The 24,752-nt window shown below is 38.1% G+C and overlaps 1 protein-coding gene across 1 annotated transcript in view; it reads left to right on the forward strand.

The window, feature by feature from the left end:
• LOC124542090 (lysosomal alpha-mannosidase-like) overlaps positions 1–22,907 on the forward strand; it is a 32,241-nt gene extending 9,334 nt beyond the window's left edge. Inside the window, exons 4-16 of the mRNA XM_047120023.1 lie at positions 1,751–1,832; positions 2,695–2,880; positions 3,968–4,173; positions 4,570–4,706; positions 9,661–9,794; positions 14,524–14,616; positions 15,433–15,562; positions 15,845–15,923; positions 16,355–16,475; positions 17,399–17,504; positions 18,753–18,843; positions 19,756–20,303; positions 21,675–22,907. Of these exons, the coding sequence (XP_046975979.1) occupies positions 1,751–1,832; positions 2,695–2,880; positions 3,968–4,173; positions 4,570–4,706; positions 9,661–9,794; positions 14,524–14,616; positions 15,433–15,562; positions 15,845–15,923; positions 16,355–16,475; positions 17,399–17,504; positions 18,753–18,843; positions 19,756–20,303; positions 21,675–22,907 (3,146 nt within the window). The remainder of the gene's footprint in view (positions 1–1,750; positions 1,833–2,694; positions 2,881–3,967; positions 4,174–4,569; positions 4,707–9,660; positions 9,795–14,523; positions 14,617–15,432; positions 15,563–15,844; positions 15,924–16,354; positions 16,476–17,398; positions 17,505–18,752; positions 18,844–19,755; positions 20,304–21,674) is intronic.
• Positions 22,908–24,752: the final 1,845 nt, after the last annotated feature.

Below are 24,752 nucleotides of genomic sequence, written 5' to 3' on the forward strand. Positions count from 1 at the left end.
GAACACAACAATACTGCGTACTTTTATTTGGCGGTAGAATAACTGATGAGTGGGTGGTACCTACCCAGACGGGCTTGCACAAAGTCCTACCACTAAGGAATACTTAATTGCTTAATCAGTGCCTTTTTGCTCGGAACATAAGAAATATAATAGACAACAGTGTTTTCTGTTTTCTTTTGTTATTATTTGGCAAATTCAATAAAACCGATTACTGCCGATTCACACAATAGAAACAGCTCCCTATCGCGCCACTCGACGCTATTCGTCGCTATAGATTCCCGCGTCAGTTCGACCCGAGACAGACGAATATATTAGGTCATATGATATTACTACGTTTGTGTAAAGATCATATTCACATAAGAAATAAATATTGATAATTTGGGATGGCGTACCCAATTCAGATGTGATCAGTTTTACGAATTTTGCCGATGCTACATCTAAGTTGTGTCGTACTGTACTTAATTGTTGAGCTATTTGCAAGTCTGGGTTGGTATCATCCACCTATCATACATTTTACCGCCACAAGCAATAGTATGAGTAAGCCAATGTTACAGGCTCATGGCATCATACTTACCAAAATTGGCAATATAAGAAAAGCTATTTTTAACGGTGCAAATGTTTGTTAGCAATGGTGAAATTATACCACCAAGTGGTATACATTCACCATTGATTGGTGGCCTGGGTAGGTACTCCCCACTCATCAAATATTCTACCGCCAAACAACAGTACGCAGTATTATTGGGTTCCGCTTTGAAGGGTAAGTGAGCCAGTGTAAGTACAGGCACAAGGGACATAGCATCTTAGTTCCCAAGGTTGTTGGCACATTGACGATGCAAGGAATAGTTGTTGTGTGTAATGTTTCTTACAGCGTCATTGTCTATAGGTGATGGTGACCACTTACCATCAGGTAGCCCATTTGCTCGTCCACCAAACTATTACTTAAAAAAAAACTATTAAGTGGTCTAACTGCCCATTTGTGTAGGATGAAATAATCTCTATTTTTTTTATTCATCGAATATATCGTAAACAATGCTTTTTTTTAATTAGAAGAAAATTAAATTAAATAATTAGTCACGGCTTAGCACCATACATAGTAACATTAATAATGTAATTAAAAAATATATATAAAACTAATTACATATTAATAGCTGTTATATGTTTTATTAATTGCTATTGGTGCACGTGGTTATTTTTATCGGAAACTTTTAATATTGGCGACCTCTGTGGTCGAGTGTGTACACCGGTTTCCATGGGTACGCCACTCCGAGGTCCCGGGTCCGTCCGGCCGAGTCGATGTACATTATCATTAGTTTTCTATGTCGCAGTCAGATGGCCCAGTGGTTAGAACGCATGCCATCTTAACCGATGATTGCGGTTTCAAACCCAGGCAAGTACCGCTGTTTTTTTTTTTTTTTTTTTTGTGCTTAATTTGTCTTTATAATTTATCTCGTGCTCAGCGGCGAAGGAAAACATCGTGAGGAAACTTGCATGTGACAAATTTCATAGAAATTTTGCCACTTGTGTATTTCACCAACCTGCATTGGAACAGCGTGGTGGAATGTGTTCCAAACCTTCTCAAAGGTAGAGGGAGCCTTTAGCCCAGCAGTGGGAATTTAAAGGCTGTTGTTGTTGTTGTTCTATGTCGTCTCGGGTCTGGGTGTTTGTGACGTCGTTACTTCTGATCTTCCACTTTAGCTACTCACATTGGGATCAGAGTAATGTATGTGATGTTGTCCAATATTTTTTTTAGGTCGCAATAACATACAAAAGGCTGGAGTACAGTACATCTTAGACTCTGTCATAAAGGAGCTATGGCAGGACCCCAAGAGAAGGTAAAATGAATATAATAGTAATGTTACCATGTACAGTCTGGGTAAGAAAATGTTCGTCACCTTAAGTTCTATTATCGTGTGCTCAGTACGAGCGATAATCTGCTTTACCGATCGAGAACGACACTGACAGACACATTTCGATAATTCAGTAGAAGATAATCTATCTAATTTAAAAAGATGTTGAACAATTTTGAACCAAGTTATCACACTATGTAAGTTTAATTTTATTTGTAGTCTATTTAGTGCTTTAGCTTCAAAAGGTACTAAGAGTTTACGACATGGTAAGATTTGAAATGACGAAGGTTTTCTTACTCTGTCTGTGCAAATGTTGATTTTGATTTTTGATCTTTGCTCTTTGATCATTTATAAAAGTGAAAAATAGTTTGTGAACTAAAATTGTTCCCTATGGGACTCCTTTTGTTTTGGATACTTTAAAGTTTTGTGAGTTTTGCGAAAGTGCTTGTAAAAGTTTACTTGAATAAAGTATATTTTGGTTTTGATTTCAATTAAATAAATAAGTGGAGCCGAGATGGCCCAGTGGTTAAAACACGTGAATCTTAACCGATGATTACGGGTTCAAACTCAGGGAAGCAACACTATATATATATATATATATGTGTGTGTGCTTAATTTGTGTGTATAATTCATCTCGTGCTCGGCGGTGAAGGAAAATATCGTGAGGAAACCTGCATGTGTCTAATTTCATTGAAATTCTGCCACATATGCATTCCACCAACCTGCATTATGTTCCAAGCCCTCTCCTTAATGGGAGAGGAGGCTATTAACCCAGCAATGGGAAATTTACAGGCTGTTACTTTTTTTTTTACTTTAAATAAGTATTTATAGAAGCCGTATAATTTAGATTCATCTACGTAGAAACGGCTTTCTTCTGGATGTGGTGGGTACGCCAAAATGACGATGTACGACACAAGGTACACGCTCTCGTACGACAAGGTCGCTTGCAGTTTGTAGGGGGGGCGTGGAGCATGAACGACGAAGCAGCCTCCCACTACCAAAGCACCATTGATCAATTCACTTGGGGTCTGAAGTAAGTATTGTTTATCTGTTGTACCCATTTGTATATTAACAGAACTTGTGCCTTTAAAATTTATAAAATTAAACTTTCAATTGCCGTTTTACCCCCTTAGAGGTAGTTTCATAAAATATGTTCTTATGTTATTTCTACATCCTAGAAGGAGCATAGATAATTTCAAGTTTGTATGTATTATAGGTTCTGAGATTTCGTAATTAATAGGCTATTTGACAATGCGAAAAATAAATTGTGAATTATTGTAATCAGTGTATATTATGAGTTTAAAAATGGTTATTTACTAACGAAAGTTGAAAATAATACTTAATTTATTCAAAAATCAATTTATAAAAATGCATTTTTTCAAACGTTTGTCACGTGACACTAAACGCTCCTGATTGGCCGGGCTTATGATGAAGTAACTTTCTTGTAAACTTTGCTTTTCTACTATATGTACCACAGATTAAAATACAGCAAAGTGACGTCACCGACCATTGCAGCGCCATATTGTCCAAGTAGCGTTTTCGCGCGCTATTTAAATATGGAATTTTTAATATGATATTTTTCGGCAAATATGAACTAGAAATAAAAAAAACACAACTTTTACTGGGTTCCTTAACCTCTACTAAATAATATAAAACGGATTTTAAAAACCAGTCAAATAGCCTATTAGTGAGTAGTATTTAGCTTTATATGAAAGCCTGAAATATTTATCTGTGCCTGTAATTCGTAGAGTAGGACCATGTATCAGCTCAAATACAACTATTAACCTTGGGGTTATTTTATTGTATCAGTTGTATACATTTTATGTAGCGAAAAAAATGGGTGTCTGGGAAGAATATAATCAGTTGGAATGTATAGCTTCTTCAGTGGGTATTCCAGTGTATCTGGGCACACTCGGTTTCCAGGTACACGAGTCCCACATATCCCTCCCTTATACACGACCCACTCATCGGATATTTTATCGCCAACCAACTCAGTATAGTTGTGATCCATTTGAAAGGTGAGTGAGCCAGTGTAGCTCCAGGCACAAGGGACATAACACCTCAGCTCCCAGTAGGGGGAGCATTAGCTAGGTAAAGTTACCCTTTACTGAATGTTTTAGAAAACTGAATGATACCTTCGGTCCCTGTGCGACACCACGCGTGGGATGGCAGATCGATCCGTTCGGTCATTCCCGTGAATTCGCATCCTTGCTCGCAGCGATGGGATACGATGGTCTATTCCTGGGTAGGATAGACTACCAGGACAAAAGAGCGAGGCTGAAGCAGAAACGTATGGAAATGCTGTGGAGAGGAGATGATGACTTAGGTGAGTAGAAATGTTCATAAAATTGTGTTGATTATGGCCTTTTGTATGAGATGGTCGCGTGGCTAGAACGCGTGCATCTCAACCGATGATTGCGGGTTCAAACCCAGGGAAGTTCCACTATATATATGTGCTTAATTTGTGTTTATAATTTATCTCGTGCTCGGTTAAGGAAAACATAGCGAGGAAACTTGTAAGTACGAAATTCTGCCACATGTAAATCCATTGGAGCATTTTGGTGGAATATGTTCCAAACCTTCTCTCCAAAGGGAGAGGAGGCCTTTAGTCCAGCAGTGGGAAATTTACAGGCTGTTGTTGTTGATGAACTAAAAACACTAAATAAGCTATTATTTCTCGATTGCTTCTTCGTTGTATTTGAAATGTTTGGTGCATTTTCAGGTAATTCCTCAGACATCTTCACGGGTGCGTTGTACAATACCTACTCCCCCCCGCCGGGCTTCTGTTTCGACGTGCTCTGTGACGATGAGCCAATCATCGATGACCCCAATTCGCCCATGTTCAACGTTGATAAAAGGGTATGTGACCATTATTACTGTATATCTTAAGTCAGTAATTTTACGAAGCTTAATGTGGACGAGGAAAAATCGCATATGTACAACGACGATACGCAGGGTTGCCAATGCTTTTTTATTATTCACCAAAAATCTAAGCGGAATTCCCCAAAATCGGGGAAAATTACCCAATTTCCCACATAGAAATAATGGGAAAAAAGTGGTATGTGATGTATTTTTCGTGTTGATCTTTTTTTATTATATTGCGTCTCTACTGAGGAAACTATCTCGTCTGTGTTTAGTCCTTTACTATACACAAACTAAGGGTGGTCTATTATGAAAAAGTATTTCCTTACATGCTAACAAATAATACGATAATAATGAGAGTCGAGATGGCCCAGTGGTTAGAACGCGGGCATCTTAACCGTTGATTGCGGGTTCAAACCCAGGCAAACACCGCTGATCCATGTGCTCAATTTATCTTTATAATTCATCTCGTGCTCAGCGGTGAAGGAAAACATCGTGAGGAAACCTGCATTTGACAAATTTCATAGAAATTCTGCCACATCTGTATTCCACCAACCCGCATTGAAACAGCGTGGAGGAATATGTTCCAAACCTTCTCCTCAAACGGAGAGGAGGCCTTTAGCCCAGCAGTGGGAATTTACAGGCTGTTGTTGTTGTTGTAACAAACAATCGGCTACAATTTCAATTTCCGTACTAACAAAACATCGGCTAGGTCAATTACCGATCGTTTTGGTATAACATAAAATTCCCCTCGTTTCCCCCGCGCAGTGACGATCCCCACACTAATCCCCGATCGACTTGAAATTCCCCGCATTTTGGGGAATTCCCCAAGCATTGGCAACGCCGGTTATATGTATGTCGCGGATTCCAGTGGATCTAAATTATTGTCATCCGCCATGTTGAAATGATTACTTCAGTCAGTATGCACGTCTGGTCTCATAACTATCGATAGACTATCGATAGTGGACTATCGATATGCAACACTATTTCAAACCCAGGCAACCAGACAGTGCTATAATCTGATGTGGTAGCGGTACGAAATATTTTTTCTTTTTTTTTCTTTTATGGTATAGCTTGGCGGACGAACATAAGGGATACCTGATGGTAAGTGGTCACCCATAGACAACGACGCTGTAAGAAATATTAACTATTCCTTACGTTGTCAATGCGCCACCAACCTTGGGAAGATGCTATGTCCTTTGTGCCTGTAGTTACACTGGCTCACTCACCCTTCAAACGGGAACACAACAATACTGAGTACTGTCATTTCGCGGTAGAATAACTGATAAGTGCATGGTACCTACCCAGACGGGCTTGCACGAAGCCCTACCACCAAGTAGCATATGCGATTTTTATTTGTCTACCCTAATTCGCTTCGTGTACACTAAGCCTCAGTTATTTCACTCTATTAGACAAAAGTTACTAACAGCGCCATCTACCGTCTCGTTCTTCAAAATGTATCAAGTTAAGTAGTATAACTTGCTCTGCCTGCGACTTCGTGCGTGTTTCAATTTAACGAAAAAGTTATTTTTGTAGCCTTAGTTAATCCTTCTTCAGCTATCTGCCAGTGAAAGTCTCGCCAAAATCGGTCCAGCCATTCCAGAGATAAGCCGCAACAAACAGAAATGTTTTTTTGGTATATGTACCGTGTATAGTGTATACCTATGCATTACCACAAACACCCAGACCCGAGACGACGTAGACAACTAATGGTAATCTACATCGACTCGGCCGAACGAACCCGGGACCTCGGAGTGGCGTACCCATGAAAACCGGTGTACACCAGTCGACCATGGAGGTCGTCAAAATAATCTTGGACTAAAACTATAATGTTTTGTCCCTTGTGCCTGTACACTGGCTCACTCTTCCTTTACACCGATACGAAACAATCTTAAGTATTACAGGACTTTCATTCCTATCAGGCAGCATTTAGATTTAATAATAATGGCCATTATTGAAATGGATAAAAGAAAAACAAATGTTTTTTGAAGGTGGCAACATTTATCGAAATATGCAGGAATATGTCCAAAAGTTACGAAACTAATAATATATTGGTGACAATGGGGGAGGATTTCCAATATCAGGATGCGGCGATGTGGTTTATCAACTTGGACAAGCTCATCCAGTGAGTGAGCAAGTGCATGTTAGTGCATGTTAGCTACATGCACGTATTTTTGCACGGCTTTTGCATATAGCACTTTTTGTTAATAACTAGCTGTGCCCCCGACCTACCCACGCGTACAGCGTTGGAATTTAACAAAAACAAATATTGGAGCCTAATTTACTCCTTATTATATCAGTTATCTGCCAGTGAAAGTCCCGTCAGACTCTGTCCAGCCGTTCCAGAGATTAGCCGGAACAAACAGATAGACAGAAAAAAATTGTAAAAAATGTTATTTTGGTATATGTACCGTGTATACATATGCATTGAGTAAAAAAGGGCTGTTTTAATATTACAAACAGACACTCCAATTTTATTATATGTATATGTTTACTAGTGACTCGCTGGCGATACGCCGTATTTATTCAAAAGGTTTTTTTAGATATTTTATTAAAACCTATGTCATTCCAATTCTTTAATCCTAAATAAAAGTTCTCTGTAACTGACAAGTAACTTTCTTCATTTTCATATCATTAATTGTTAAATTGCAATAATTAAGTAAATTTCAACCAAGAATCCTCTTTAATTTTCTGCACGTCTACTGGAACTCTTCAGAAAGAGTCCATAGCCCTGCAATCTACTTGCAGCTATCGTCCCAAAATCACTGGGACTAATTATGCTTACGTTATTAATATATAAGATTACAATTGCTTAATTTGTAATCAAGATAGATAATTATAACATTACATATATACATTAACAGCCTGTAAATTTTCCACTGCTGGGCTGAAGCCTTCTCTCCTTTTGAAAAGGTTTGGAACATATTCACGACACTGTTCTGATTTGGGTTAATGGAATGCACATGTAGCAGAATTTCGATGAAATTAGACACATGCACCGAGTATCAGATGAATTATAAAAACAAATTAAGCACATGAATATTCAGTTGTGCTTGCCTGGGTTTGAACCCGCAATCATAGGTTAAAATGCACGCGTTTTAACAACTTGGCCATTTCGACTTTCTCGAGAGATGAATATTTTTTCTGGTAAAGATACAATTATAGTGTCGGTTTCATAGTAACGTGGTTTATGAATTAAATAAAATTTGTGTCCCTTTCACCCTTATCACAGGGGCCCTGTGTAATACCTCTCGTAAAATTTTTAAAAATATAATACAGTTTAAGCTTTTCTAGGTCCAATGATAATGGGTTATAAGCCCTTTTCGTAAAGATGGTACTGTATCTGAGGTTTACATCAAAGAATCATATAACTTTCTCATTTAGTAGTTTTGTATCGTCATGTGTATTTTTTCTCAGCTGTGACGTCAGCATATATAGCTATCTTGCTCTTACTCTCCACGTTATATTTTCCTTTTCTGTCATATAACGAAATACGCCTAAAGTTTAAGTTTTAGTTTCAATGCTCATTCTCCAGTGGATCATCAAATCGCCTTAGAATTTCCACTGCTAAATAATACTGATGAAAGGCTTTGTGTAATTGATTAATTCTCGTTCATCACCAAACAGTAATACTTATACTAAGGGCACTAAATTTAAGAGAGTGATGTGGTCTGGAGTGTCTGGAGGAGGTCTGTGGTCCTCCCTTCCATGTTGCATACCCTCAACTTTTATGGTCTATGCATATATGAGGTCACGTCTCTCCACCATTACTACTTAACGCGTTCTTAGTTTCTTTGGTCATTTGGCTAGGTAGGGCAGCCTGGATAAACTTATAATGGTTGGCCACGTGGAGGGGAAGAGAGGTAGAGAAAGAGCGCCGTCCTGGTGTATAGACACGGTAAAGCCAGCCACAGGATCCTGTGCCCAGGCTTGCCTACGAATGGCACAGAGCAGGAATGGCTGGAGGAAGGTGGTGCGAAGTGTTCAAGAGAGCCATACGCATGGTGTTCACGACCCTCAGTAATGAGGAAATGACTTGGAAGAAGCATATAGTCAGAGTCGGTCCTCATTACTTAGCCTTTCCAAGAAAAAGTTCGTCCACGATTTCTTTCAACGACAGTCCTGGAACCATTCTGACCTTGATGGAATCTAAGTAGTAAATCTAGCCAGAGGTAGCGAGATGATTAACGCTAATTCTGATGCCTAATATAGTTGTGTTCCAGTTTGAAGGGTGAGTGAGTCAGTGTAACTACATGCACAAGAATATCAATATATACCTTATTCAAGTAGGCTTTTACAAGCACTTTTGAATCGGTTAACAACTGTATTAAGTGAAGCTACAACTGTTTTGGAATGTAGATTCTAGCGAGAAAAACCGGCAAGAACTCAGTAGTTACTCTTTATCGACATTTCAAAATAGGCATGTTAGTTAAAAACAATTATATATGTATGCAATATCCTGCCTGGAAGTTAACAGTTATTAACTCCACGCTTTTTTATCATCTATAAAATCTTGTATCGAATAATATGCCTTCTTTACCGATGTATTTTTTTTACAAATTATTAAAATTTATGAAACGCCAAATTTAAAAATGTCTGCGGAAATTTACTATAGAAACTTATATATGTATGCAATATATCCTTTTATATATTTTGACGACCTCCGTGGTCGAGTGGTGTGTATACCGGTTTTCATGGGCTAGCCACTCTGAAGTCCCGGGTTTGATTGCCGGCCGAGTCAATGTAGATTATCATTAGTTTTTTATGTTGTCTTGGGTCTGGGTGTTTGTGGTACCATCGTTACTTCTGATGTTCCATAACACAAGTGCTTTAGCTACTTAAATTGGGATCAGAGTAATGTATGTGACGTTGTCTCATATTTATTATTTATCCTGCCTGACAGGACATAACATCCCAAAAAATGTGGACTATATGATATACATGTCTTCAGGTGACGTCGTTTGTCCGAAAAATTCTTGAAATGTCAAGAGCATATAGGACCAATAATATCCTGGTCACAATGGGGGATGACTTCCAATACCAGCAAGCAGACATGTGGTATACGAATCTAGACAAATTGATAAAGTAAGTCCCCTAAACTCTTCCATGAGTACCTAAATGGTCCAGGCAGATGAATTATAAGCACATGGAACTGTCCATGTGCTTATAATTCATCTCGTGCTCTGTGAAGGCAAACATCTTAAGGAAACAACAACAACAACAGTCCGTGAATTCCCATTGCTGGGCTAAAGGCCTCCTCTCCCTTTGAGGGAGATCAAATCAAAAATCCATACCCTCTCCTTAATGGAAGAGGAGGCCTTATCTCAGCAGTGGGAAATTTACAGGCTGAGGAAACATGCATGTGTCTAATTTCATGTAATTATATTTATTCTGCCACATGCGTATTCCACCAACCAGCATTGGTGCAGCGTTTTGGAATATTCTCCAAACCTCCTCAAAGGTCTTAGCCCAGCAGTGGGTAATTTACAGGCTTTGTGTCCTGTTGAATCTATACAAATATTATAAATGCGAAAGTTTTTTATTAACATAAGCTTAATTATAGACAAATATATACAAATATGCACTAATTACTGTATAAATCTTGACCGCGTGGAATGGTGGCAAGAATGCTAGCAGCATTTCCCCGTTAAATCGCAATTCCGATCCTCTGGGCAACGAACCAGCCCTCCTGTCATCAGTGGAGGTAATGAGGCGAGGTGTTATACTTTTGATGAACATTTTTGCACCACAACTCCAAAGAAATCGAAAGTTATCTCTTCGTTGCTCTTTTATGGCCAAAAAACTAAACCCAAGTTGATGAATACAAAGCAAGTATTCCAAATCTTCTTAATGAATGTCTGTGTTTCTTTATAAGAGCGAAATCGCAGACTATAACTAGTAATATATTATATATATATATATATATATATATATATATATAATAATAATAATAATATGGCTGTTTTAATAAGGCTTGCCATTTGAAGATTTTAAATTATATAAGCTGAGCCCGCGAATTGCAGTGAAGCTACCACCGGTTCGGAATGTAGATTCTATCGAGAAGATTCGGCACGAAATGCAGTAGTTACTCTTTTTTATATATGTATATAATATATCCCGCCTGGAATTCAACAAGTATTAGCTCGACGCTTTTATCATCTATATAATATTTGAATAATATGCCTTCTTCACCAATGTATATTTTTCGAAAGATTTGGGATTTTATCATAGAAATGGATACCTTGCCCCAAGAAGGATTTATTGAATGCGGAGTCGGAAATTTGGCGTTATAAGCTTATCGTTACGTCTGGTCCACATACAATGATTATCACAGATTCTGGTCGCAGTGATTAAGATATACATATATAACCCGTTCACGGATCTTTCATAAACGCAGTATAGGACTTTAGTTCAATGATTGTATGCTCTTTCTGTAGGCCTTCTGCCTGTTGGAACACCGCCCCCCATTAACTGAACCCAATAATAAACCATTGATTTTAATACGAGGTAGTAGATGGCGTTGTTCTTTTTGAATATACAGTAAAGCCTGGTTAAGTGAGACTTCAAAGGACCTACATTGATGTTTCACATAGAGGTCCACAGATTCCATAAACCCATTGTCTATAATAATAATAAATATTTGTCTCAGTTACAAGAGGTGCGATCATAAAATAAAATAACGTGATTTTAAATTAACATGGTTATTTTTATTATTAAAGTTATTAATTTCGGGATATTTACCATGTCTTTTATTTTTGTTACGAGATATGAGATGTCTCGTGAACAAGACATTCGTAGGCAATGTCGAAATATCGAGCTCCACCGAACAAAAATAAAAAACATGGTAAATATCCCGAAATTAATAACTTTAATAAAGTAACTTATTATGAAAAAAATAATAAGTTAGCAAACAGACGAAACTATGTCATCTAAGTTACAGAGGTTTATGAACATAAAAATCTCTTGCTGTCCCATTTATGCAGGTAACTGTGATGATGAAACAAAATAAGTAATTCCAGTTACAGAGGTATGCTTCTTTCCACTAGAGGTGATTCAATTCCAAAGTAATGGGATCGCAGCATGAGTCCCAGTGGAGGTATATCTTTTATCCAGGTCTCACTTAACCAAGCTTGATTGTAATATATAATCTGTTTATATAAGCAATAATATATACTAGTGATTTGTCAAAAACTTTGTCGAAAAAATACTCTATTTATGTTTTTGAATTCGGCAGACAGATGATTTTATCAAGTACGTCTTAGAGCAGAGGACTAAATTCAGGACAAATAATGTTATTTTAACGATGGGAGGGGATTTCACCTACCAGGACGCCGTCATGTGGTACAAAAACCTTGACAAATTGATCGAGTGAGTCATTTAATTAATTAAAGTAATTTTATACACAATGATTTCATTTATATGTTCGCCAGTTCATCCAAGTGAGCCCAAATTAGAGTTTTTCGTTTTTTGCGCAGCAACAGCAAACAGCCTGTGAATTCCCACTACTGGGCTAAAGGCCTCCTCTCCCTTTGAGGAGAAGGTTTGGAAAATATTCCATCACGCTGTTCCAATTCGACTTGGGTGAAATTTGTCACATGCCGGTTTCCTCACGATGTTTTCCTTCACCGCTGAGCACAAGATGAATTATAAAGACAAATTAAAACCATGAATCAGCGGTGCTTGTCTGGGTTCGAACCCGCAATTATCGGTTAAGATGCACGCGTTCTAACCACTGGGCCATCTCGACTCTTTTTTGCGCAAAAAAGTGTTTTCAAGAATTCTCGGTAACGTGTATGGGAAGTTATTTACGAACTTTGTACAGTCGGAGTAAAAAAAGGTTCGTCACCTTAAGATCTATTTTCGCGTGCTCAGTACGAACGATAATCTGCTTTACCGATCGAGAGTGACGTACTGCGTCGCAATGATTCGATGTTTAGATTCAAAAGGTACTAAGAGTGTAAGACTTGACAAAGGAATTAATTTTGAAAACTGACGAAGGTTTTCTTACTCTGACTGTGCATTGTCAAACTAAGCAAATGTACTTGATTTTGAATTCTCCTTCGTCTCCTCTCGTCTCCTTTATTCACCTCCTCTTTACGTATGGATCTTTTAAACTACGCAACGCATTTTAATGCGGTTTTCACTAATAAACAGAGCGACCTGCCCCGCTTCGTACGGTTACTTTATGTATATCGTTATTCAGTGCAACCTTAATATAACTTACCTCAATATAACGAATTCCTTGATTTGACAAATTCGTCATAATCCCCTTGAATTGTCCATAACTGTCATTGTAAAATATACCTCTACATTGCGAACATTTTTACGAACAACCTCTTTATAACGAATTTTCAACTATCAAGAAAAAGTATAAATACCTCTAATTAACGAATATTGTCAATACAAAACATTTATATAAACCTACCAAGATATTTAAATACTTTTACGGATTTTGCTGCGTTTAAATTTGTATGTTAAGTAAGGAAAAATAATGTACTACCCACCTAATTGTTTTTAAATAGAAAATACATAAAGTAATATGATAAAAATATTCTATAATTTATAACAAGATGTGTACTTACTCTTTATAACGAATTTCTTGATATAACGAATATTTACTTGTTCCCTTCCGATTTGTTATATCAAGGTTGCACTGTATTATGACCAAATAAGATAAATGATAATAAATTGTAGCCTATATGTTATTCTGATATATAACCTATATTGCTGTAAATTTTCACCCAAATCCGTTTATTCGTGAAAGACTAACAAGCATACAACATACAGCCTCACAAAATTTGCATTTATAATATTAGTAGGATTAATTAACTAGTCAATTTAGAATAATTTACGATTGGTATAACTCATTATGAATATACTAATAGTCAACTGCGAATTTGAGTAGGTAGGGGCAGGATAGGTAGGTATAAGGCATAGAAATTTCATCTTCTTTCTTGGACTTCAAGCTTCATTTTTTCTTTTAATCAAAACCCACTTACTTCCCATTTTCTCACTACTGAACTAAGGTCTAATCTCCCTTTGAGGAGAAGGTTTGGAATACATTCCACAATGCTGTTCCAATGCGTTTCCAATGTGGCAGAATTTCCATGAAATCATATACAGGATTCCTCACGATTTTTTCCTTGCATGAGATGAATTATAAACACAAATTAAGCGCATGAGTATTCAGTGGTGCTTGCCTGTTTGAACCCGCAATTAAGGGGTAAGTTGCACGCGTTCTAACCACTGGGCCATCTCAGCTTACTATATACATATATAGATATATTTTTATATTTATAATATTAGTGCATGTTACACATTAATGCATGTATTTCAATGCCATCACATAACATCTTTAATGTACATAAAGGGTCATTCATTATTACATAAGACTATTTTCACTAGTTTTGGACCCCCTCCACCCTATGATAAGAAAAAATAAGAATATTACGACCTTATCCCCCCCCTTTTAATATTTATTACGTAAGAATGAAAAGTAAAACTAAATAAACGTTTGGTTTATTTTATTCTTTATTTTACAGAGTAACAATTTTTTAATAATATTTTTAATTTCGAAATTTCTAAAAGTACGTATGTAAGCGAACCGCGGCGCGGTTTCCCGCTCTTTTTTAAATAATTTTAATTTTTTTTTAATCTTACGTAAAAACTTAGAAATTTCTTTCTCGTTAGAAAACAAGACATGGTCGAGCACTTCCCCCACAACCCCCCTCCCCCTCCAACTCCCTAGATCGTCTTACTTAATAAATGAATGGCCTCTAAGTTAAAAATATTAACAATATAACTAATTTTTCAGGTACACAAATTTGAAATCGGCAAAGGAAGGTTTAAACATTAAGCTGTTTTATTCAACACCGGATTGTTATTTGAAAGCAGTTAAGGATTCCAAGTAAGTATAACTCGAGTTCTATGGGGACCCCGCAAGGTTGCATATTTGGTACATTTTTCTTCCTCGTATACAATGACAAGTGTACTCCAAACAGTATATTACGTAGATTTCAATGATGCGTTTTATAATAGAGATTTTATTTGTATTTTTTGAAATGATTTTAATCAAAATAAAAAATAAAAATAAACTTTATTCAAGTGGGCTTTTACAAGCACTTTTGAATCGTCATTTTATTAAAGTTAAAGAAATGTAGAATTTGTAATATCCGACGTAAGAGAAAATATTGAAGCGTTAGATCTTATTGAATATGTAATAGATCTTGGTTGTATTAATACTAGTAATGGTTCGCGGATTCGCTCGCTTTTTAGAGCGTTGGTTGGTCATGAGTTAGATAATAAAGTGACATTGGTATTCAAATTTGCTTCATACCAAAATTCATTAAATTCAGTTCAGTGGTTTGGTAGTGAAAGACAGACAGACATACAGAGTTACATTCACATTTATAATATTAGTACATATAATGGGGGGTACCTGCCCAAAGAGACTTGCACGAAGACCTCTCGAAACAATACTAAATAAATTTTAGACAACATCACATACATTACTCTGATCCCAATGTGAGTAGCTAAAGCACTTGTGTTGTGGAAGATCAGAAGTAACGACGGCACAAACACCCAGACCCGAGACGACGTAGACAACTAATGATAATCTACATCGACTCGGCCGGACGAGCCCGGGACCTCGGATCGGCGTAACCATGGAAACCGGTGTACACAGGTTGTCAAAACACTGCAATTGTTTTCCACAAATTTTCAGCCCGGTTCTCCCCACGAAGCAAGATGACTTCTTTCCCTACGCGAGTGACCCCACAGCATACTGGACAGGCTACTTCACCTCCAGGCCCACGACTAAGTACTTTGAGCGCCAGGGAAATGATTACCTACAGGTAAGCTGATGTCCCAGTGGTTAGAACGCGTGCATCTTAACCGATGATTTTGGGTACAAGCCAAGGCAAGCACCACTATATGTATGTGCTTAATTTGTGCTTATAATTCATCTCGTGCTCGGTGAGGAAGACATCGTGAGGTAACCTGCATGTGTCTAATTTCAACGAAATTCTGACATCTGGCAACCGGCATCGGACCAGCATCTTGGAATGTGCTCCTAAGGCTGGAACTAATGTACGGAAGATTTTTAATTTAATTTTATGCAAATGGTTTATTTACAGATGTTGAAACAGTTGCAAGTGCTGGGAGGCCTGGAAGAACACAACAGCTTTGTTCTAAACGAATTGAAAAGCGCTATGGGTAAGATATACATATGTATATTTCGACACAACTCATATTTAGCATCGGCAAATTCAATAAAACCGATGACTGCCGATTCACACAACCAATAGAAACAGCTCCCTATCGCGCCACTCGACGCTATTCGTCGCTATAGATTCCCGCGTCAGTTCGACCCGAGACAGCGAGTGCGTGTAAAGCGACGCGTCGCATTGACGAATATATTAGGTCGTGTGATATTACACGTTACTGCGTTTGTGTAAAGATCATATTCACTGAGAAATAAATATTGATAATTTGGGATGGCGTACTTAATTCGGATGTGACCGGTTTTACGGATTTTGCCGATGCGACATCTAAGCTGTGTCGTACTATCATCAGCTGTAATAAACTCCAAGGAAGAATCTAGGTGTATGCCCAAATGATGACCAATATCTTGGATAATTTCCCAGGAGTCATGCAGCATCACGACGCGATCACGGGCACGGAAAAGCAGCACGTCGCTCACGACTACGAGAGGCTTCTGGACGCCGCCGTGGAAGACGCCCTCATCATAGCGAGGCAGGCCTTCAAGTGAGTCTGAATCGCGCTAACGTTTCGTTTAACTTCCAGTATATATATAGGATTGATGGTCTGGAAAGGAGGGTCTCAACGCTCTGAGCCGAGGTGCGGTCTCATAGGGTAGACCCTCAGGGCGAACGTCAACCCTGATCCCAGCGCTCAACTTCAGGGCTGGGCATAGTAATCGCCCGAACGTCTGTGACGCTGTAGGGCCAGTAGGCCAACAGCACAGCACAGCACAGCAGGATCCCTTCCGACAATGGCGTCCTATGCCGAGATCCTCCCATGGTCTGGAAAGGAGGGACCCACCGTTCTGAGCCGAGGTTCGATCTTATAGGGTAGACCCTCAGGACGAACGACAACCCTGAGCCCAGGTCTCAACTTCAGGGCTGTGTCTGGAATTCACAGTATGCCAACAGCACAGCACAGAAGGATCCCTTCCAACAATGGCCTCCTAATCCAAGATCCCATGGTTCTAAGGGATCCTTAGGTCGTGCGTGCTCTAAAGCCCTTGAGTGGACTTTCCATATCCAGGCTCGGATGTTTAACTTACTGGTCCCGGGTTCGATTCCCGGTCGAGTCGATGTAGATTATCATTAGTTTTCTATGTCGTCTCGGGTCTACGTCTATTTATATTTATTTATTTATTAATATAATGTTGTGAGACAACATCACATACATTACTCTGATCCCAATGTGAGTAGCTAACGCACTTGTGTTGTGGAAGATCAGAAGTAACGACGGCACAAACACCCAGACCCGAGACGACGTAGACAACTAATGGTAATCTACATCGACTCGTCCGAGAATCGAACTTGGAACCTCGGAGTGGCCATGAACCAAGCATGTCGTCCATATTCCCAGACAGCATCACAACCTATAAGATTATAACAAAGCTGGTTTACTTTGATAACCACCTAATATTTTCTCTTCAGCAAAATTGCCCAAAAAGACGCACTGAAGCAGCCGCTCTTCAGCTATGACAGATGTCGTTTCAATGAATCTAGCTGCCCTACGAGTGAAAACAGCAGACAGTTTGTGGTAAGATTAATATTAAGTACTCTTAGTCATGTCATTGATTCGAGATGGCCCAGTGGTTAGAACGCGTGCATCTTAACCGATGACTGCGGGTTCACACGCAAGCACCGCTGATTCATGTGCTTAAATGGTCTTTATAATTCATCTCGTGCTCAGCGGTGAAGGAAAACATCGTGAGGAAACCTGCATGTGACAAATTTCATAGAAATTCTGCCACATGTGTATTCCAGCAACCCGCATTGGAACAGCGTGGTGGAATATGTTCCAAACCTTCTCCTCAAAGGGAGAGGAGGCCTTTAGCTCAGCAGTGGGAATTTACACGCTGTTATTGTGTTGTTGTCCTTCCTTGGAGTTTAAGTTTATGACGTGCCAAATTTCATCGAAATCGGTTCAGCGGTTTGATCGTGAAAGAACGAGACAGACAGAGTTACTTTCACATCTATAGTAGATATGTAACGGATAACAGGTGGATAGCCAGATATCTAGCTATCCGGAAAGAAAAAATCGAAAAACTTTTTTCGGATGTTGGCCATATTTATGCTGCATAACGCAACTACCACTACTCGGCCGGGTATTTTAACGGTCGGATAGGCCGGTTACCGGATAGTTACCGGTTATCCGTTTCATCTTTAATCTATACATATAATAAAATTGGAGTGTCTGTTTGTAATATTAAAATAGCCCTTTTTTACTCAATGCATATGTATATACACGGTACATATACCAAAGTAACATATTTTACTGTGTTTGTCTATCTGTCTGTTTGTTCCGGCTAATCTCTGGAACGGCTGGACCGATTTTGACGGGATTTTCACTGGTATATAACTGATATAATAGGGAGTAACTTAGGCTACAATTTTTTTTGTTGTATTCAAAGGCGTACAAGGTCGCGGGCGCTAGTAATAAACAAATTAAGTTATATATATTACTGACTTTAATATATGACTTGGCGGTAGGGCTTTGTGCAAGCCCGCCTGGGTAGGTACCACCCACTCATCAAATGTTCTACCGCCAAACTACAGTAAGCAGTATTGTTGTATTTCGGTTTGAAGAGCCAGTGTAACTACAGGCACAAGGGACATAACATCTTAGTTCCCAACGACGCATTGATAATGTAAGGAATAGTTAATATTTCTTACAACTTCATTGTCTATGGGTGATGGTGATCTCTTACCATCAGGTGGCTCATATGCTCGTCCGCAAACCTATTCCATAAAAAAAAATACTAAACTACTGATTTTTTGATTAAAGGTAACAATATATAACCCAGTGGGGTGGATGGTTATGGAGCCAATACACGTACCGGTCTTGGATGGTACCTACGAGGTCTACGCGCCGAACGGTAAGTCATAAATATAAATTTATATGAGACAACATCACATACATTACTCTGATCCCAATGTAAGTAGCTGAAGCACTTGTGATATGGAAATCAGAAGTAACGACGGTACCACAAACACCCAGACCCGAGACAACATAGAAAATTAATGGTAATCTACATCGACTCGGCCGGGAATCGAACCCGGGACCTCCAGAGTGGCGTACCCATGAAAACCGGTGTACATACCACTCGACCATGGAGGTCGTCAAAGTAAGAAAACCTCCGTCAGTTTTCAAATGCATTCTTTTATCGAGTCTTAAACTCTCAGTACCTTAAACCGAAGCACTAAACTGACAGCTGCAGACAAAATTAAACTTACACTGTATGATAACTCGGTTCAAAATAGTGTAACATCTTTGGACTACGTCTGGTTTTATATCGACATGAAATCCTTTTAATGGCGTAATTAGTCATTACAAATTTGAATTAAACTGAATTTTATCTGACTGAAATCTCGTGCTGGGTGAAGGAAAACATCGTAAGGAAACCTACATGTGTCTAATTTCATAAAAATTCTTGACGACCTCTGTGGTCGAGTGGTGTGTACACCGGTTTTCAAGGGTACGCTACTCCGTGGGCCCGGGTTCGATTCCCGGCCGAGTCGATATAGATTATCATTAGTTTTCTATGGTGTCTTGGGATCTGGGTGTTTGTGGTACCTTCGTAACTTCTGATCTTCCACAACACAAGTGCTTCAGCTACTCACATTGGGATCAGAGTAATGTATGCAGTTGTCTCATATTTATTTATTTATTACACGTGTATTCCAACACGCATTGGAACAGTGTAGTGGAATATGTTCCAAACCTCCTCAAATTGAGAGGAGACCTTAGCCCATCAGGGAAATTTACAGTTATGTTAATAAAATTACAGGCGAAAAAATAACATCGCAGCTACTAGACATACCAGAGCCAGTACGAAATATTCCAACGAGGAAATCCCAAGCTAGTCACGAATTGGTTTTCATAGCCAAACTTCATCCTCTTGGGGTGAAATCGTTCTACATTAAGAAGATTTCGAAAATATCTAAAAGAGATGTCGTCAATACGAATGAATATTACGGTAACATCAACGATTACTGGAAAAACCTTCACGAAAATTTCGTCGAAATACATAATCTAGAAGAAAATGGCCGTGATGAAATCAAAAAGGAAAAAATTCCATTACCAATTATGAAAATTGATACAAAAGTTAACATAGAAAAAGATATTAATGCTGATATCTTAAAAGATAGATACGATAACGTAGATGTCGAGGAATTGGAGAGGATTATAAAAGAAACTAAACTGGAGACGGTCAGTAAGGCGAGGAGTTTGGATAAGAAACTGAATTATCCGAATCTAAACGAGGAAGAATTGAGGATGTTGGCTGATGAAGCGATGTTAGTGGAACGCGCTGATGAGGATTACTTGGAGAATGAGGTAGGTCTTGATAGTAGAGGTAGAGCTTGGTTAGTTTTTTTTGCCACAAGACAATATATATCTTTTTTTGCCACAAGACATAGACTGGTCAAATACTTGGTCAAATATTTCAATTGGAATCTAAATATATGTTACTAGCTGTGGCGGATTTACAAATCTGCCACTAGTAGGCTAGTAGGCTATTCAATTTCTGCCGCCCCTACTTTTTTTGCAACATTTATGATTTGTGTTCTATCGTCCTCATTACATCGGTTTTTTCCCGTTATGAGTATGATTATAAACTAGGTGATATTTCTGTCAGTTACTAGATTATTCTTCCAACCCGCTATGTAGTGACGACTATACGGATTACGGACGTAATGTGTATACATACAGTTATAAGTTTTATTTTATTTCTGTAAGATAATAACAAATATGGGCTAACTTTGGCGCCCTAGGCCTACTTAGCCTATTGGTAAATCCGCCACTGGGTACGTCTAAATAGATAGTAGAGGTAGAGCTTGGTTAGTTTTTTGACACTTGGTATATATATATATATATATATATATATATACAGAAATACTTCAACTGTTATCTAAACATATTATACTAATATTTTCTTAGTGATAAGGCTTTGTGCAAGCCCGTCTGAGTAGGTACCACCCACTCATCAGTTATTCTACAGTCAAACAACAGTACGGTACAGTACGCAGTATTATTTTATGGTATTGGTTGGCGGACGAGCATATGGGCCACCTGATGGTAAGTGGTCACCATCATGGTAAAGTAAGTAAAGTATTGTTGTGTTCCGGTTTGAAGGATGAGTGAGCCAGTGTACATACAGGCACAAGGGACATAACATCTTATTTGGGAACTAGTTTCTTGCCGGTTCTTGGTAGAATCTACTTTCCGAACCGTCGTAGCTTAACTTCATTGTTAAATGATTCAAAAGTGCTTGTATAGCTTACTCGAAAAAAGTTTATTTTGATTTTGATTGAACTAAGATGTTACGTTCTCTGTGCCTGTAGTTATACTGGCACACTCGCGTGATGAGTGTAATCAAATCAAATCAATTTTTTTCAAGAAAAGTTCACAATGAAGCGTTTTTGAATCGTCAACAATTAAATACTACCAACGTTTCGGAAAGCAGCTTCTAGCGAGAAGAAACGGCAAGAAACTCGCATAGTTGCTCTTTTTAAATAAACATATTTACAATGCTGTTGTAAATGTGCAATTTACAGTAATTAGTGTCCTATGATGGAACCTGAGCCTAACTCCAGGCGTTTCTTTCTAAAAAATACTCTTTTAATGAATAATAAGATTTATTTATTAATTTAGTCTTAGATAGATCCTAAGTTAAATTATAACTAATTAAAATCTTAACATTTTCAGTTCATGAAGATACGAATCGATAACACCGGTGTCACACACATGATCCTTCCAGACCGAACGACAAATCTAAAGGTGCAGCTACACTACTGGACCGGTTGCTATGGTAACAACACAAACACATCCCTACGCTCGTCCGGCGCTTACATCTTCAGACCGCAAACGACGGTACCCTACGCGCTGACCTACAGAAACAGTGGTACCATTAAAGGGCCGATCGTTCAGGAGTACCGCGCTGAAACAAAAGAGAACGCAGCGAGCGTGCTCAGAATATACAGCGGATTGAATTATTTTGTTCATGATTTTGTTGTCGGTCCAATACCGATAGAAGACAAAATCGGTAAAGAATACATCGTAAGGTACGACACCAATATAGTCAACAATGGCGAATTCTACACGGATTCCAATGGAAGGCAGATGCTGAAACGCAAGTTGAACGAGCGTCCGCAGTGGAACCTGACCCTGGAAGAACCGATCGCCGGTAACTACTACCCAGTTACGAATAAAATATCGATACAAGATGATAAGACGAAAATATCGATATTAACGGATCGATCTGAAGGCGGAACGTCCTTAGAGGAAGGGAATATTGAATTGATGCTGCATCGAAGATTACTCCATGATGACGCCTTTGGTGTAGGAGAAGCGTTAGATGAAGTAGCGGAAGGCAAAGGGCTGGTTATGCGAGGGCGCCATAAATTGCTAAACATTAACCCCAATAACGCTAGGGAGGTGATATCTGAAAGGAAACTCGTGATACAAACCCATTTACAACCGATAGCGTTTGTATCGAACGCGGATGATATCAATTTTGATGCTTGGATGAAATTGGATAACTGTTTCAAGGGTATGAAAGCACTGCCTGATGGATTGCACCTGTTAACTCTAGAACCGTGGACGAGAGACACGTTACTATTAAGAATCGAGAATTATATCGATAAATCGAATGATTCGACGATAGAAATCGATTTGTCGAAAGTTTTTAATAGCTTCAAAATTGTATCGATAAAAGAGACAACTCTAGCTGCTAATCAGTGGTTGGGTGATGTCGAAAAGTGGCGTTGGAGAGTTGAGAATGAGTTCGCTGAGAGTTTTAATTTGGAGTATAATAATTTTAACTCAGTGCCCCGAGCCAGCTCTGATGCTGGGACGGTGATTGATGACGGTTTGAAGATACAAGTACGAGCTAAACAGATCAGGACTTTTATCGCGAAGTATGAAATGAATGCGTTATAAATCAATTATAGGTTATGTACATATTGATGAAATAAATGCTTTTTTAATTTTATTTTTTTATTTTAGTTTTATCTTATTAGTAAACATATCTTTGCTGGACTTCGCTGATCGACTTTTTGGAAGATGTGGCCCAAATAAACGACTTAAAAAACATTTTTTTTATACGTGATAATATATTATATATATGTTATTTGACTGGTTTTTAAAATCCATTTTATATTATTCAGTAAAAGTTGTTTTTTGTTTTAAATTAAAAATTCCATATTTAAATAGAGCGCGAAAATGTTACTTGGACAATATGGTGCTGTAATGGGGTAGGTGACGTCACTTGCCTGTAAAGTACAGTTTCGTTTTATTTTTATTTTATTCTAGATAGTTGTAGTGTAAAGGAATCTAAATATACAGGGTTAATGATAATCTGACGTATTCCCGTTAGGTGGTAATATGGGTAACGCATAATACACAAAGGAACCATTTTTGAGTTATCACGATTTTTTTTTTCAAAATAAATCAAAATGCAACATCCTAAAAATATTTAAAATAAATTGTCAATTACAACATGTTTTTCTTCTAATTTTAGGTAAGTTTTAATGTCGTATGAGATACCTAGTAAAGCTTAACTTAGTTTTTGAACCAAGATTTTCGGGACGCTTAAGCCATCTTGAAAAAAGGGATGTAATTTGTTACAATAACTCGACTATCCGATGAGGTTCGCAATTTTTTTACAAGAACCTTTTTGGTCTACATATAAGGCATTAAGTTATAGCGTATCATGGGTCATTATCGAGATATTTCATTAACATTTATTAACATAAGAATTAACAACACATTAAATTCTTAAATATATATATATACAAATATGAACTAAAACTAGTTACTGTATAAATCTTGACCGCGTGGAATGGTGGCGAGAATGCTAGCAGCATTTCCCCGTTGAATCGCAATTCCGATCCTCTGGGCAAACGAACCCTCCTGTCACCAGTAGATGAGGCGAGATACTTTTGATGAAGCTTTTTGCATAATTATAATTTTATATACTTTTTTTTCACGATTTTGTGAAAAAAAAGTATATAAAGTGTTATTCTACATTAAAAAAACATTTTTTCAAACGATTAGCTGTTCTATTATAGTCAGTAGTGACAGTTTCTCTCTGAAGGCTTCCAAAAGACGTCAGCAACCATGGCTACCTTGGTAAGGCTTCTCGTAATCTGCAATTTCTTGTTGAAATCTCTCACCGTGCTCATCACTTACTGAACCCGTGTTTTCAGGAAAAAGACTTAATGGCAGTGTAAAGTGATATGCATCCAGCATCCGATTATTTTTTTCATGAATATCCGGTGATTTGTGATTTTAGAGATAAAAATTTGTGACGTCGACAAAAGCCGACGAAGCATTTTTTCAATCCATCTGAGGTTCCATAAAAAGCACGATCATTGACCAATTTTCTCATGCCAACACCGATGAAAATATTTTCTTTAATTTTTGCCTCACTTAGCCTAGGCTAATTAAGCTACCGGCAAATATGGAAGCATTTCACCGTTATGGAGTAAAACAGCCTTCAAACTTAGTTTCTGCAAACAATCTCCACTCTTTTGATATATGCTTGTGACCTAATCCTGACATTAATCCATGAATATTATTGCAGAACACTTATCCATATTTTTTTGAATAAAAGGTAGCTAAAGTAATATAATATTTTCGACTTTTACTTGGTGGTAGGGCTATGTGCAAGCCCGTCTGGGTAGGTACCACCCACTCATCAGTTATTCTACCGCCAAACAACAGTACGCAGTATTGTTGTGTTCCTGTTTGAAGGGTGAGCGAGCCAGTGTAACTACAGGCACA

The sequence above is a fragment of the Vanessa cardui genome, chromosome 30 (genome assembly GCF_905220365.1).
Source record: "Vanessa cardui chromosome 30, ilVanCard2.1, whole genome shotgun sequence".
NCBI classification, from domain to species: Eukaryota; Metazoa; Arthropoda; class Insecta; order Lepidoptera; family Nymphalidae; genus Vanessa; species Vanessa cardui.